We start from the raw sequence: 15457 nt of genomic DNA, 5'->3' as shown, positions 1-15457 counted from the left end.
TTAAGAATCAGACTCTGTAGTAAAATCGTATGCTGGATATGGCTGAATGTGACTGTCCTGTCTTTTGTTTATCCCTGGAGATTTGGGGTCCAGTGTTCTTGCCTGGAGAATCCCAGGGACAGGGGAGCCTGGTGGTCTTCCGTCTATGGGGTCACACAGAGTCGGACACGACTGAAGTGACTTAGCAGCAGCAGCAGCAGCAGCAGCTTCTAAAAGAGGAAGTAGTGAGTACCAGTGGTCACCCATGTTTGGCTACATGGAGGTCCAAAGAAAAGAGTTAAGGAAGTTAATTATGTTTTATTCCTAACAAGTGGTGCTGGGAAAACTGGTCAGCCACTTGTAAAAGAATGAAACTAGAACGCTTCCTAACACCATACACAAAAATAAACTCAAAATGGATTAGAGAGCTAAATGTAAGACCAGACACTATAAAACTCCTAGAGGAGAACGTAGGCAAAACACTCTCCGACATAAATCACAGCAGGATCCTCCAAGATCCACCTCCCAGAATATTGGAAATAAAAGCAAAAATAAACAAATGGGACCTAATTAAAATCAAAAGCTTCTGCACAGCAAAGGAAACCATAAGTAAGGTGAAAAGACAGCCTTCAGAATGGGAGAAAATAATAGCAAATGAAGCAATAAAGGATTAATCTCCAAAATATACAAGCAGCTCCTGCAGCTCAATTCCAGAAAAATAAATGACCCAATCAAAAAATGGGCCAAAGAACTAAACAGACATTTCTCCAAAGAAGACATAAGGATAGCTAACAAACACATGAAAAAATGCTCAACATCCCTCATAATCAGAGAAATGCAAATCAAAACCACAATGAGATACCATTTCACACCAGTCAGAATGGCTGCTATCCAAAAGTCTACATGCAATAAATGCTGGAGAGGATGTGGAGAGAAGGGAACCCTCTTATACTGTTGGTAGGAATGCAAACTAGTACAGCCACTATGGAGAACAGTGTGGAGATTCCTCAAAAAACTGGAAATAGAACTTCCATATGATCCAGCAATCGCACTCCTGGGCATACACACCGAGGAAACCAGAATTGAAAGAGACACATGTACTCCAATGTTCATTGCAGCACTGTTTATAATAGCCAGGACATGGAAGCAACCTAGATGTCCATCTGCAGACGAATGGATAAGAAAGCTTTGGTACATATACACAATGGAGTATTACTCAGCCATTAAAAAGAATACATTTGAATCAGTTCTAATGAGGTGGATGAAATTGGAGCCTATTATACAGAGTGAAGTAAGCCAGAAAGAAAAACACCAATACAGTATACTAATGCATATATATGGAATTTAGAAAGATGCAAATGATAACCCTGTATACGAGACAGCAAAAGATACACAGATGTATAGAACAGTCTTTGGGACTCTGTGGGAGAGGGTGAGGGTGGGATGATTTGGGAGAATGGCATTGAAACATGTATGTTGTCATATGTGAAACGAATCACCAGTTCAGGGTTGATGCATGTTATAGGATGCTCGGAGCTGGCGTGCGGGGATGACCCAGAGGGAGGATAAAGGGAGGAGGGAGGTGGGAGGGGGGTTCAGGAGGGGGAACTTATGTACACCCAGGGCGAATTCATGTCAATGTATGGCAAAACCAACCAATATAATATTTTAAAATAATTTGCCTCCAATAAAAAATAAATTAATTAAAAAAAATTATGTTTTACTCCGCAGATTCCCAAAACTGCAGTGAACCAGAGAGAATTTAGACTAATGCCTTTTGTTTAAATAGATGATAAAACTGAGGACTGAAGAGGGAAAAGAACTTGCCTAAAGATAAATAGCTAGAAACTGGAATTCAAAGTTAGATGCCCCGATTCCATATCAGTAACTTGTCTCCTCTACTTCCCTGACCATGCAAGTGTTCTAATTTTATAGTTCCCACAAAGCTGGTTTTTAAGAGGTAGTGAATAAAGTATTATATCTAATCTCTGGGCTAAAAAAAGAGGAATGTAAGTCAGTATTTAGTGGCAGGGACTAGAGGTCAGATCTTTATGTAAACATTTTTTCTTACATAATTTTCACTTAATGATTGGCCTGAAGGCTAATACTGGTGGATGGTATCTTCCTCCCCGAGGTCATTTGTTGATGTGTAGGGGTTGTTACTTGCATTTGGAAGACAGAACCAAACATTCTAAACCTCCTGCAGTGTACTGGATAATCACACACAACACACTGAGGATGGTTCTCATAATGTCATATTGCTCCTGTTGAGAAACGCCGGGAGAAATCTAGATCTTTAAAGACCCACAGCATCTTGAGAAATTTGTCCAGTTTGAGGCCAAGTGAAGCAGAATATCCATTTATTGGGTTAGGAAATTCTGAGTTTGGCAATGGTGAGATAAATACCATTGTAAGATATTCAGCTGGTGATATTACAAGGCAGTTTATGGTTGCCAAATCACTCCCGAAGGTGATGATTCTTATTGCAAAGTCTGTGTAGGCAATGATATGAGTGCCTGAGAATTTCTTTGCGTGCCCTGCTGTTGCAAAACTCATGCCTGTAGCTCGTGGAGGAACCATGCGTTGAAGTGTGATCAGCAGCCTGGGAAGGAGACAGTGCCAGTTCCTACTTGCTTCTGAGATAGCTAACGTTCCAAACAGAGCACAGGTTCTCCGCTGATTCATTTAAGTCACTCGAGGGTAACTTAAGTTGATCCAGATTCACTTTATATATAAGAAAGACTGTTCTGACATCTGCCACCAATTAAGGACGTGATTACAGGTAATTCATGTTACCTCTTTGGACTCATATTCCTAACCTGTGAAAATGATGACGTTGATTCAGATACTCCTTTTCACCCTTTGAACCCAAAGTTAAATAGAGACTGGCTGAGTTTAGGATTAGCTCCCAGAATGAATAGCCTAATCCTTCACAGGTGATATAGATTGAAGAGGCAGGTACATTCTCAGAAGACACTAACTGGAGGTCATCTAAAGCCTAGTGAAATAACTGCCATAGTAAAGAATAAGAGTGGGTCCCTCTTTCAAGTTAGGGCTTGATTTTAGGTGCTCAATGAGAAGGCTAGTGGGCATGATGAATGGATAGGCAGGAAAAGAAAATAGACTTTCCCAGAGTTGGAGATGATTTGCATCACATATTCTCTAGTGAAAGACTGGATAAATCACTCCCTAAGCTTATGACCCAGACATTTGAAAATAATACCCTTAGAAAGTAATTATAGCTTGGTGGGTCTATATAGACCTCATGGTAGATAACTGTGCTTTGGCTTTTTTTTAGAGAAGATGAACTAGGGTATGTGACCTGTATATCATCTAGGTTACTCTATTTCTGAACCTCCTTAGTAATATTTGATTGGACATTTGAGGAGAAAGACCATCAAAGACTGAACATAGGCATCTCAATTTTGATACCTAATATATGGTTTGGTGGCATTTAACAGAGGCTTCTGGTTGTATGGATATTGACGTTTTCTCTGCTCCTTGTGAAATGATGCTACTTGAGGTCAGACTGTTCTGCCTACTTACAATGCTGTACAAATCCAGATTACTCCACCTGTCACACTATCAGCCAAACAAAGGTTGCAGTCAGTTTTGTCAACTAGTATACTGGGTGAAGTCCAGTTGGAAGAAGATAAGCCCCATAGTTGCATCTTTTACCTCTTAAGGTACTGTGATTTCTTTCCTTCTTTTTTTCTAAAAAAATTTATTTATTGTTGATTTGTGCCAGATCTTGTTTGTAGCATGTGGGATCTTTCAGTTGCAGTGCATGGGATCTCTAGTTGTTGCATGTGGAATCTAGTTCCCTGACCCAAGGATAGAACTAGGGTCCTCCGCATTGGGAGCACAGAGTCTTAGCCACTAGGTCACCAGGGAAGTGCCGGTACTGTGATTTCTTTAAACCTTTTTTATCCTATAATTCATGTGTTTGAAACACCATCTTAATTGTCTCTTAGATTTCTTAAAATGTTTATTCCAAATGTCAAATGGCCAACATTTTATCTGTATGAATCAAACCTAATATGTCCTATGGCCGGGGTTTAATACAGTAGCTGGTGCTATGGAAGAAGGGGAGAGTCATTAAATTCACTCAGGAAGGACTCCTTGAAGGTGAGTTATATTCTTTATCATCTTTATGGTCTAGAAAGAAAAGAACTTTACCAGTATCTTAGAAAATTTAGAATTCACTTGTGAGATTGCCTATAACATGTTTGACTCTTCAGAAGCATTTTAACTAGAGAGTTTTGAAGCTTTTTTTAAAAAAATTATTTATTTTTGGCTGCATAGGGTCTCAGTTGTGGCAGCAGGCTTAGTTGGCCAGTGGCATGTGGGATCTTAGTTCCCCTACCAGGGATTGAACCTGTATCATCACGTGCTTGACTATTACATGTCGAACTCTCTGACATACTTTCCATGGAGTGTCACACTTAATCTCCACGAGGCAAATAATGTTACTTTTATTACCCACTATTTAGGGTGGGGAATTGAGACACAGGTTAAGTAACATACCAGAGGTCACACAGCGCATTGTGTATGGAATTCAGTCAGAGCTCATACCGTCAGCCACTAGACCTAACTCGAACCTTGGGTGTAATAGATATGTTGGGGTTCTTTTTGAGCAGTTTTCCTCTGATTAAATGTCAGCCTTATTTAAAAGAGACAGAAGTTGGAAATATATATATACAGACATATATATGTATTTGATATTTATTTTGGCTACACGGGATCTTTGTTTCTGTGCCCAGGCTTTCTCTAGTTGCAGCGAGCAGGGGCTCCTCTTTGCTGTGCTGCACTGACTTCTCACTATAGTGACTTCTGTTGCGGAGCGCGTGCTCTGGAATGCTGACTCAGTAGTTGTAGCACACGGGCTTAGTTGCTCCATGACACGTGGGATCTTAGTTCCCGGACCAGGGATTGAACACCTGTCCCTTGCCCTGCAAGGCAGATTCTTAACCCCTGGACAGCCAGGGAGGTCCTAGAAAAAAATATTTTTAAAGAATGCTTTATTAAAGAAGCAATAAGAAAAATTAAAAACAAAATACAAGAAAGCAAAAATAAAGCCTTGTTTATCCATCACCCAGAGATAACTCCTGCTCATACCCTGTTGTATAGTCTTCTGAATCCTTATCTGTGCACGTGGGCATACTGCATTTCTCACTGCTGAAATGAGATCATCCAGTACACACTGTTTTACAATCTCTGTTCTTGTCAAGTTTCCACTTTTGTATTTCAGTATATTTTCATCTCATCTAACATGTACGTCATATTAAAGTTTCTTCAGTTGACTCCAAAATCCTGGTTCATCTAGACTGGTACCCAGTCTTGGACCATGCACGTGGGATCTTAGTTCCCGGACCAGTTTGTGCCTGACTTTTCTGTGACCCTGTGGACTGTAGCCCGCCAGGCTCCTCTGTCCATGGATTCTTCAGGCAAGAATTTTAGAGTGGGTTGCCATGCCCTCCTCCAGGAGGGGATCTTCTTGACCCAGGGATTGAACCAGTATCTCTGCATTGATAGGCAGGTTCTTTACCACTAGCGCCACCTGGGAAGCCCCTACAACCATACATTGTATTCCTTAAATTTCTTAGTTTATCTTGTTACCCTCCCTGCTTTTTGGTGACAGTGATTAGTGACTTGTTGAAAAAGAAGGTAGTAAATTGTCAAAATACATTATAACATTAGGATCTCTTAGGTGCTTCAGTAGGCTTTCTTTTCCCACATGCCCCTTAATTGGTGGTCTTCTGCAAGGCTTTCTGGCTTCAGCCCTCTTATTTTTTTTAAACAGTTTATTTTATATTGAAGTGTAGCTGTTTAACGATGTTGTGATAGTTTTGGATGAACAACAAAGGGACTCAGCCATAATATACATGAACCCTTCCTCCCCCAAACTCCCCTTCCTTCGAGGCTTCCACGTAACATTGAGCAGAGTTCCCTGTGCCCTACCAATAGTAGGTCCTTGTTGGTTATCCATTTTAAATGTCGCAGTGTGTACATGTTGGTCCCAAACTCCCTAAATAGCCCTGCCCCCCATTTTTCCCGCATGCCTGCCATAAACCCCTGCTCTCCTTATACCACATCCTCTCCCTAGGTCTGTCTTAATTAATGGCATAGCCATTTCTCTGGTCTTCCAAGCTATCCCTCACTCGTAATTACATATTCTTTTTCATACTATCCCCTAATAATTTTTAAAAATTTATTTATTGTTTAATTGAAGGATAATTGCTTTACAGAATTTTGTTGTTTTCCATCAAACAACAAGCCCCTAATAATTCTTGAATCCATCGCCTTCTTTCCATTGTCACTGCCATCGCTCTTATTCTTATTTCTTATGGCAGTGGTATTTTAGCTTTTCTTCAGTCTCTTTCCCGCTTCCGTAGAAGTGCCGCACAGTCATTGCGATCTTTCTGATGTAAACTGATCATCTCACAGCACTATTCACTGGGTCCCTGTTACATATGAGTTTCTAGCCACACATGGTGCCGGGGTCCTAATGTTCTTTGTAATATGACAGCTATAATCATCATTGTGGTGGGCTTAATGAGATCTGTTATGTCTCAGAGACGTTTGAATTAGGTTCTGAAGGATGAACATAAAACAGACAAGCTAACAGATAGCTTTGTGTGTAGTAGGAAGGGTAGAGATGGTGGGGTTGACAATGTGTGTAAAGGTACCAGATTGTGAAAACATCTAGCATGTCCAGGCAGTTATAAGACATTGAGTAGTACTGGAATATAAGGGGAACAGGGTGGTTAGTGCAGTGGAAGAAGGTTGGTAAGATAGAGGTCAGCTCATTAAAGATCGTGTATGTCACACTAAGACATGTCAGGTGGAACGCAGTATTGAGGTTTGGCTATGTGATCGAATCACCTGCAGAACTTTAAAGAGATAGGGATTCCTGAGCCCTGTCCCAGACTAATTAAGTTACAGTCTCTGGTCTTCTGCTAGTCTCCAGGTGAGTCTGATCTGAAACCTGGGCTGAGAACTACTTTTCTCAGAGTTTAGAGCAATGCTGGGGGTATAGTATGTGCTTAATAAATGTTTGTTGCATTGAAATTAAAGTTATGTAAGTAGATCAGATCATTATGAGGAAGAGGAGATAGGTAGAAGGGAAATGTATCTTAAGGAACTGTCTACCTTTTGATGGGAGGAGGAGGAAAAAGGAGACAAGGAAATGATTAATGAGGTAGAAGGAGAACCATGGGAAAGATAATTTAAAGGTAGAAGACGCAGCGTGAAATGGTGACTGGTGATGGAAGCTGGAGAGAAAGCGCCAGGGAGTGAGTTGGAGAGCTTGAGATGAACAGCTTTGGTAGATGGCAAGAGATTAAGTAGTGAACGAATGGTGAAAGAGCAGGAATTTCAACAGTTCAACTCTTATGATGTTGATGGCAAGGAAGAAAAGACAGTAGTTACTCGAGGGCATCATAGATCCGCCCACTTGCCCGCTCTCCCACTGGCGTCCTCCCACTTCCCCTCCCACCACTCTCCCCTCTCCCTCTCTTTCCTTCTGCCCCAATCCTCTCTCAGGTTTTCTTGTTGGAATGATCTTCCCCTGAAATTGAAATTCCTTTCATACTGTGGAGACTTTAAGTTTCAAGGTTCTTCTCAAATGCTGCCTGGGCTGTGAAATTCTTCTTGTCCTTTCTCCTATTTTGATTTCTCTTCTGGTAATTTGGCCTTCCAGTTTCCATACGTCAGTTAAGTTGAATTTTTCGATTGCGTTATTCTTCTGTATTCTTGATGTTTTTTTGCCTAATTGTTTTCCGTTGCTGAAAGAAGAAAATTAATCTCACTGCCAGAATCCTATAAATCAGTAAGAAAAAGATGTTTCAATGTCTTTTGAAGAGATTTCAACCCAATAGAAATATAGGGACAAGACTTGAACTTCAGAAAAGAAGATACCCGGCCAGCAAATAAACTTATGAAAAGGTGTTTAATATTATCGGTCATCTGGGATTTGCAGATTAGAAATCACAGTGAATTAATTGCCATCCCAAAAGGCCAAAAGTAAAAGACTGACAGTGTCAAGTGTTGGCAAGGGTGTGAGATACACGTATGTAGGTGAAAGTCTCATACATAGCTGATGGAAATAAAAGTTGGCACAACCACTTCTGGGTAGTGTCTTTTATAGTAAACATCCATCAGTTCAGTTCAGTATACTCTATCAATAAGCAAAGCCATTCCTGGCTATTTGTCCAAAAGAAATGAGTGCTTTTGTCCACCAGAAACCAAGTACAAGTATAATCAAAATTTGTAAATAACACAAATGTCCATCAATTGAATAAATAAATAAATCATGCAATAGTCACACAGTGTACTGTTACACACAGTGAAACCAAAGTACTGCTATGCCACATCGTGGATGAGTTTCATAAACATACTATTGATCAAATACATACAGTAGGACAGTATACATATGAAGTTCAGAAGTAGGCAAAATTAATTGATGGTGATAGAGTTCAGAATAGTGTTTACACTAGGGAAGATGTTGACTAGGAAGAAAGCACCCTGGATCCTTCTGAGGCTCTGGAAATGATCTATACCCTAATGGAGTGGTTGGTTGTGTGTGTATAAGTGTGTAAAATTAACTAAATGTATTATTAAGACTTTTGCACTTTATTGTATGACGTTACATTTCAAAAGTAAATAAAGCAAGCAGGACTTCCAGCTGTAACTGAGTGTGGACATGAACAAATCCTTAATACCAAAAAGCAGCTATAAAGCCTGACAAAACCATTTCAGCCTTCAAATCAACCGTAAGGCATCCAGCAGTCTGAGAAAAGTTTATGTTTGAAAAGCTGCTGAAATTCCATAACAACAGTAGGCGTCTGTGGTGTTCTTGCCCTCAGCTTGGTCGGCATGGAGGTTTTAGTGCTGTGGGTGTGCCCTGAGGATGGGTGTTGCTGTTGCTGCAGTTGAAGGGAGCATATTCCTTTTGAGTAGCAGACGGTACCCTGCTCCCAGTGACCATCCCTGCAGCAGACGAGAGAGGGGGGCCGCCGGCTCTCCTAATGCGAGGTGTGTTTGTGGTTGGGGTAAGCATATTGCTGGTTGAGGCTGCATGCCTGCACAGAGTAGGCGTGATAAGGCTCAGCAGAAAGCGGAAGCCAGGATGTAACTTGAAAACGTCTTGAACTTTGAATGTGCTACTCTCCTGCATGCATGGACACTTGGCTTCAGGTGTTTGCATATAACCACTGCCTGAACAGTCCATGAGTTTGAGTGAACTCCGGGAGTTGGTGATGGACAGGGAGGCCTGGCGTGCTGTGATTCATGGGGTCGCGGAGAGTCGGACACTACTGAGCGACTGAACTGAACTGAACTGAACTGAAACAGTCCATGGGGTCGCTAAGGGTCGGACACGACTGAGTGACTTCACTTTCACTTTTCACTTTCACACATTAGAGAAGGAAATGGCAACCCACTCCAGTGTTCTTGCCTGGAGAATCCCAGGGACGGGGGAGCCTGGTGGGCTTCCGTCTATGGGGTCACACAGAGTTGGACACGACTGAAGTGACTTAGCAGCAGCAGCAAACACGGACTGATTAAGTTTTACAAGTAGAGAAGTAACCCCTTAGAAAGGAGTTTAAAATGTAAAAACATGCACGATAAGAAGAAAATGAACTGAGACAGTAATGACTACACTTTTGAGAGAGGCAGATCTCACAGATTTAGCCCAGGCAAATTATTAAACCAAGAAAGCAAAACCAGTGAGCAAACATTGGTAACAGCAGCAGTCTTCATGGGTGAAAGAAATCAGAATCCAGAGTTGCTACAATAAATTATTTAGTATATTAAAAATCATGAGACATGAATTGGGAAAGTGTAGGCCATATTTAGGAAAAAAAGTCAACACAAACTGTCTCTGAGCATTTAGATGCTGGATTAGCAGACAAAGTCTTCAAAGCAACTATCATAAATGTATTCAAATAACTAAAGGAAAACATGTTTAAAGAATTTGTTAAAAGTATGACAACAATGAATCAATAAATAATATTTTCAATAAGGAGAGAGAAATAAGAAGCAGATGTCACCAGAGGATGTACAGATAGCAAATAGAGATGTGAAAAGATGTTTTAAATTACTAGCTATTAGGGAAGTACAAATGATACTAGTATACAACTGTCAGAGTGCCTAAAATAAAAATAAGTGACAACTCCAAATGTTTGCAAGAATATGCAATAATTGGATCTTTTGTGGGTAGTTGGTGGGAATGTAAATGAATGTAAATTGTTTTCCAGCCAGTCTGGAAAATAATTTGGAAATTTCTTATAAAACTAAATATTTGCCGTATGATCCAATAATTTCACTCCTAATTACCTATGAGAAATGAAAGCATATGTTCCCCTAAAAACTTGCATGTGAATGTTCACAGCAGCGTTATTCATAATAGCTACAGAGTGGAAACAACCCAATATCCATCAATTGATGAATGGATAAACAAAATGTGGTATGTCCACGCTGTGGAACATTTTCTATAAAGCGAAATAAAGTATGGATACATGTTACAACAGGAAAGCATTATGCTCAGTGAGAGGAGCCACACGTGACATCATCCCATTTATATATCCAGAATAGGCAAACCTATAAAGACGGAAAGTAGATTAGTCATTGCTCAGGACTGGGGAGTGGTTTGAGGGAAATATGGACTGACTGCTGCTGAGTACAGGGTTTCTTTGGCGGGCGATGAAAATGTTCTAAAATGGACTGTGATGATGGTTCGCAACTCTGTGACTATAATAAAAACCATTGAATTATACCCCTTAGATGGCTGAAATATATGGTATGTGAATTTTATCTCAATAAAGTTAAGGGTTTTTAAATGGGTGTAAGATCCATATACAAAAGTTAGTTGCATTTCTATGTACTAGCTAGCAGTGAGCAAGCAAAAAAAAATAAACTGAAATAATTTTATTCAGAATGGCATCAAAAAGAATAAAATACTTAGGAATCAATTTAACAAAAAAGCATAAGACTTGTACATTAAAATTGTGTTATATTGCTGAGAGAAATTGAAGTCTGCGGCTACTGCTGTTTAGTCACTAAGTTGTATCCGATTCTTTCTCAACCCCATGGACTGTAGCCCACCAGGCTTCTCTGTCCATGGGATTTCCCAGGCGGGAATACTGGAGTGAGTTGCCATTTCCTTCTCCAGGGGATCTTTCCAACCCAGGGACTGAACCTATGTCTCCTGCTTGGCAGGTGAATTCTTTACCCCTGAGCCACCTAGGAATCCCAATTGAAGTCTGAATATACACATACCTTTTTAAAATTGCGCTCATTTTATTGTGCTACATAGATAATTGCGTTGTACAATGTAAAGGTTTATGGCATAGCAATTTTTAGCAATAAATTTTTTAAAAATTAAGGTATGTACATTTTTTCTGTGGACGTGATACTATTATTGCACACTTAATGACTACAGTATAGAGTAAACATAATTTTTCTATGCACTGGGAAACCAAAAAAATTTTGTTACTCTCTTTATTGCTGCTGCTGCTGCTAAGTCACTTCAGTCGTGTCCGACTCTGTGTGAGCCCATAGATGGAAGCCCACCAGGCTCCCCCGTCCCTGGGATTCTCCAGGCAAGAACACTGGAGTGGGTTGCCATTTCCTTCTCCAATGTGTGAAAGTGAAAAGGGAAAGTGAAAAGTGAAAGTGAAGTCGCTCAGTCATGTCCGACCCTTAGCGACCCCATGGACTGCAGCCTACCAGGCTCCTCCATCCATGGGATTTTCTAGGCAATACTACTGGAGTGGCTTGCCATTGCCTTCTCCGCTCTTTATTGCAGTATTCACTTTATTGTGGTATCTCTGAGGTCTGCCTGTAAATGAAGAGGCAGTTCATGTTTGGGGATTGGAAAACTCGGTATTGTCAAAGTGATGATTTTCCCCTAAACTGATCTATAAGCTCATAGTTCGGGCAAAATCCCAGCAGGCTCTTTTTTTTTTTTTAATACTTTGACAAATTTGTCTTAAAATTTACATGGAAACCCAAAGGACCTGGAATAGACAAAACAGTTACGGAAAAGGAGAGCAAAAAAGTTGGAAGACTTACACTACCTGATTTCAAAAACCTACTGTAAAGCTATAGTTGTCAAGCCTTGTGGCCTTGCTACAGGGAGAGGCATATAGATCAGTGAAACACTTCGAGGCCACAGCTGAACCTTTTATTTTATTTATTTATTTGGCTGCATTGGGTCTTAGTTGTCGCACACAGGATCTTTGTTGCGTCGTGCGGGACCTTTCATTGTGGCTTAGGGATTCTCTCGTGGCAGCGTGTGGGCTCCAGAGCACGTGGATTTCAGTGGCTGTGATACTTGGACTCTCTAGTCGTGGCACAGGGGCTCTGGAGCGCGGGCTCAGTAGTTGCAGCGTGTGAGCTTAGTTGCTTTGTGGCATGTGGATCTTAGTTCCCTAACCAGGGATCGACCCCAAGTCCTCTGCCTTGCAAGGTGGATGCTTAACCACTGGACCACCAGGGAATTTCCACAACTAAACCTATATATATAGCCAATTGATCCTCTTCTTTTTTTTTTTCAATATTCATTTATCTGGCTTTGCCATCTTAGTGTGGTATATGCGGTCTTCTGTCTTCATTGCTGGGCTCTTTGGTTGCAGCATGCAAACTCTTAGCTGTGGCGTGTGAGATCTAGTACCCTGTGTGTGTGTGTGCGCGCGCGCGCGCTCAATTATGTCAGACTCTTTGTGACTACCTGGACTGTAGCCCATCAGGCTCCTCTGTCAATGGAATTTCCCAGGCAAGAATACCTGATTGGGTTGCCATTTCCTAGTTCCCTGACCAGGGATCAAACCCAGCCCCCCACCCCACCAATCCCCCAAGTTGGGAGTGTAGAGTCTCAGCCCCTGGAGCAGGAGGGAAGTCCCTAACAGCAGACTGATTTTCCAAAGAGGTACATCCCTGATCCAAGATTTCTTTGCTTGGGAAAGCCCCAGTGTAAAAACACTGTCTCCCAGTGCGTGCTGCAGTATAACTCAGACTGCCTTGCAACGGAGCCAGCTAAATGCATCACTGTCTGCCGGATAAACTGCTACGTCATCCGTGGTGCTTGGCATGTTTCAATGCTGGGGTCACTGTGGGCTTCTAGTTGGATTTGGTGCCAGGTATGTGTCTACTTTGGACACTCTCTTTTCATGTTAGATTGAGAATGAGAGTGCCTTGAATTTGGAGGAACGAATGTGGCCTTTTATTTCTTGTGTTCTCACATTACAGGAAGATGGTGGGCAGCATCCGTAAAAGATGAGAAACACTAGCTTTGTTTTGGAGCTGGGTGTGCCGTGTTAGCGTTTGGTTGTTTTAGAAAGATCCCTTTGGTGAAGGGAAGCGCAAACTTGGTTCCCGAGAGTGCCTCTTTAGTATATTTTTTTGATATAATCAAGAGCAAAATAGCCTGTTTTTTTCTGTATGCTGTGCTTTGCTTTTTGAATGTTGGAGTTAACATAACAAAGGCATAGAGTGATTCTCTTCTGTAAAGTGCCTGCATCTGGAGACCCTTAGATGTGTGTAAAAATTAAGTTGCTTCTACATCTGTGGTCACTGTAATTGTTCTGAACCAAAGGCTTCAGTGCTCTGTTTTTCGAGACTTGTTATCCTGAAGAGAGATCAAGATAGGATTCCTCTTTATCTTCTGTTTTAAAGGAAAAAGTAAACTTTACTGACTTTATCAGACATTAGCACAGTGTAAAAGGAGTGATGCAGAGTCCAGAAAACAATCCAGGACTTCCATTTTTTTTTTTTTTTAATTATGACTAATGGTCATATTGATTGAGTGGCCTGATTGAGTCTTTGCACCTTGGGTCACCTGAATGTCCTAACAGCAAGGTTTGTCTTAATAATTTATCTTCTGTTTGATTTTTATCTGTGTTCCAGGTCATTTGTGTACTTCTGTTTTGAAGGGTTTTCGTGGAATGTTAATAGATTCTCAGCATAGTTGCATCAGATAAGAGTTAACCATTTGTATTCAACATTTTGGTGAGAAGGAATTTTTCTGTGGTGCCTGAATCAGGTTAGATACAACTCTGGTGAATTAATACCATTCCTGAGGATTTGGCTCAGGAAATCATGATCTTTTCTGCCCTGACAAGGGAGCAGTATTTTCAGCATCTACTTAAAACAGGATACCATTTCCCTTTCAGTCACCATTTCTTTATTTAAGTGATTTGTCCCTCTGTGGCAAATGAGCATAACAATAGATGTGTCCCAGTGGCTTTCCAGGCAGGGTTTTTCTTCCTTGCATAAACGCTGGGTTAGACCTCTGTCTAAAATATTTGTCTGGGCCCCTTTACGTTTCTGTGATTTTTATCCACGTCCTCTCTGTATCCTGTTTGTGCCAGCTCCAGTCTTATTCTCAAATTTTAGTGAATAAGATCTTAGATTTTTGTTCTTTTTAAAAAAGGTGTGTGTGTGTGTACACCACTACTCTGGCCTAAAAATTAGAGTTGTGACTCCCACTTTATCCCAAGTTCCTCAGTGGTGGCGTGTCTCGTCCTTCCGACCGGCTTGCTTTCCTCTTGACCTGCTCTCCCCCCACCTTGGAGTCTGAAACTCAGTCTTATTTGTTGTGATTGGGTCTCAGAAATCACCTGTTCTTTCCTCCTCCCTCTGGATTTCCTGACCCCATTATTTTCTGGGCGTAGCTGTCCTCGGAAGTTTGGTCTTCTCTTTTTGCCCTGAGCCTTCCCTGTCCCGTGCCCCTGGCAGCCTGGAGAGGCCGCGGAGCCTCTCTCCACTGACTGTCAGAAGAAAGTGACCGTGGTTAAAGCACATTTGCTGCAGCTAAGGCAGAAGCTGCTGAGATCCACTTTAGCGTCATACCGCTTTTATATTTCTCCCCCTCTCCTCTCTGTCCCCTTATGAAATCAGCTGACGCTGTGTGGGAGCCCAGTGTAATGGGGGGGTGCAAACAGGAGGGGAAGTGTGGAGATTGGGGACAGAGTAGACAAAAAGACTGTGGTTTGAGGCCGCGAGGAATACTCTACTCTGACTGAAGCAGGGCCAAGAAGTAGGCAGAAGGCACAGTATCTTTTGTCCTCCTGGGTTTTAAGCACCTGCAGCGGGAGGACAAACTCCGGCTTGCGTTTACAAGGCTGACAGCTGAAGAGAAAAACCTCTATTCCTTTGCCATCTTGATATGGAGGGTTCTGCGGAGGAGAGTAAGGAGATGAGATATTACATGCTTCAAAGGTAAGTGTTGGAGGGCCCTATCTCAGCGTTCAGTTCAGTTACATGCCTTTAAAAAGCAGTAAAGGTGTTGACAGCTAAGCCCTGGAATTTATGGGCAATCTGATTTGATGATTTTTTTTGTGTGGGTCTGTAGGAAACTCTTTTTTTTTTTTCTTAAGGAAATGAATTAAAAATCTCTTGTTTGCTCCTGAATTTCTGAACCTTTATTTTACATTCAGAATTTGAACCAAAGATACCCGAGACCACGTGTGACATT

General features: G+C 41.3%; 1 protein-coding gene across 7 annotated transcripts in view; it reads left to right on the top strand.

Moving 5' to 3' along the window:
* Positions 1-15457, top strand: part of ACACA (acetyl-CoA carboxylase alpha) — a 240643-nt gene that overhangs the window by 30752 nt on the left and 194434 nt on the right. The window contains exon 1 of one of the 7 annotated variants that reach the window (XM_088828658.1): positions 15134-15201. The exons of the other annotated variants lie outside the window; for them this stretch is intronic. Coding sequence (XP_088684784.1) covers positions 15149-15201 — 53 coding nt within the window. The 5' untranslated portion in view covers positions 15134-15148. Of the gene's footprint in view, positions 1-15133; positions 15202-15457 lie in introns of those variants that run through there. 7 annotated transcript variants of the gene reach the window in all.

This window comes from Moschus berezovskii, chromosome 20 (genome assembly GCF_049115385.1).
Source record: "Moschus berezovskii isolate FMDL1 chromosome 20, NW_MosBer_1.0, whole genome shotgun sequence".
NCBI lineage: Eukaryota > Metazoa > Chordata > Mammalia > Artiodactyla > Moschidae > Moschus > Moschus berezovskii.
The sequence above is the reverse complement of the archived record's forward strand: the minus strand, read 5'-3'. Positions and strand labels throughout refer to the sequence as shown.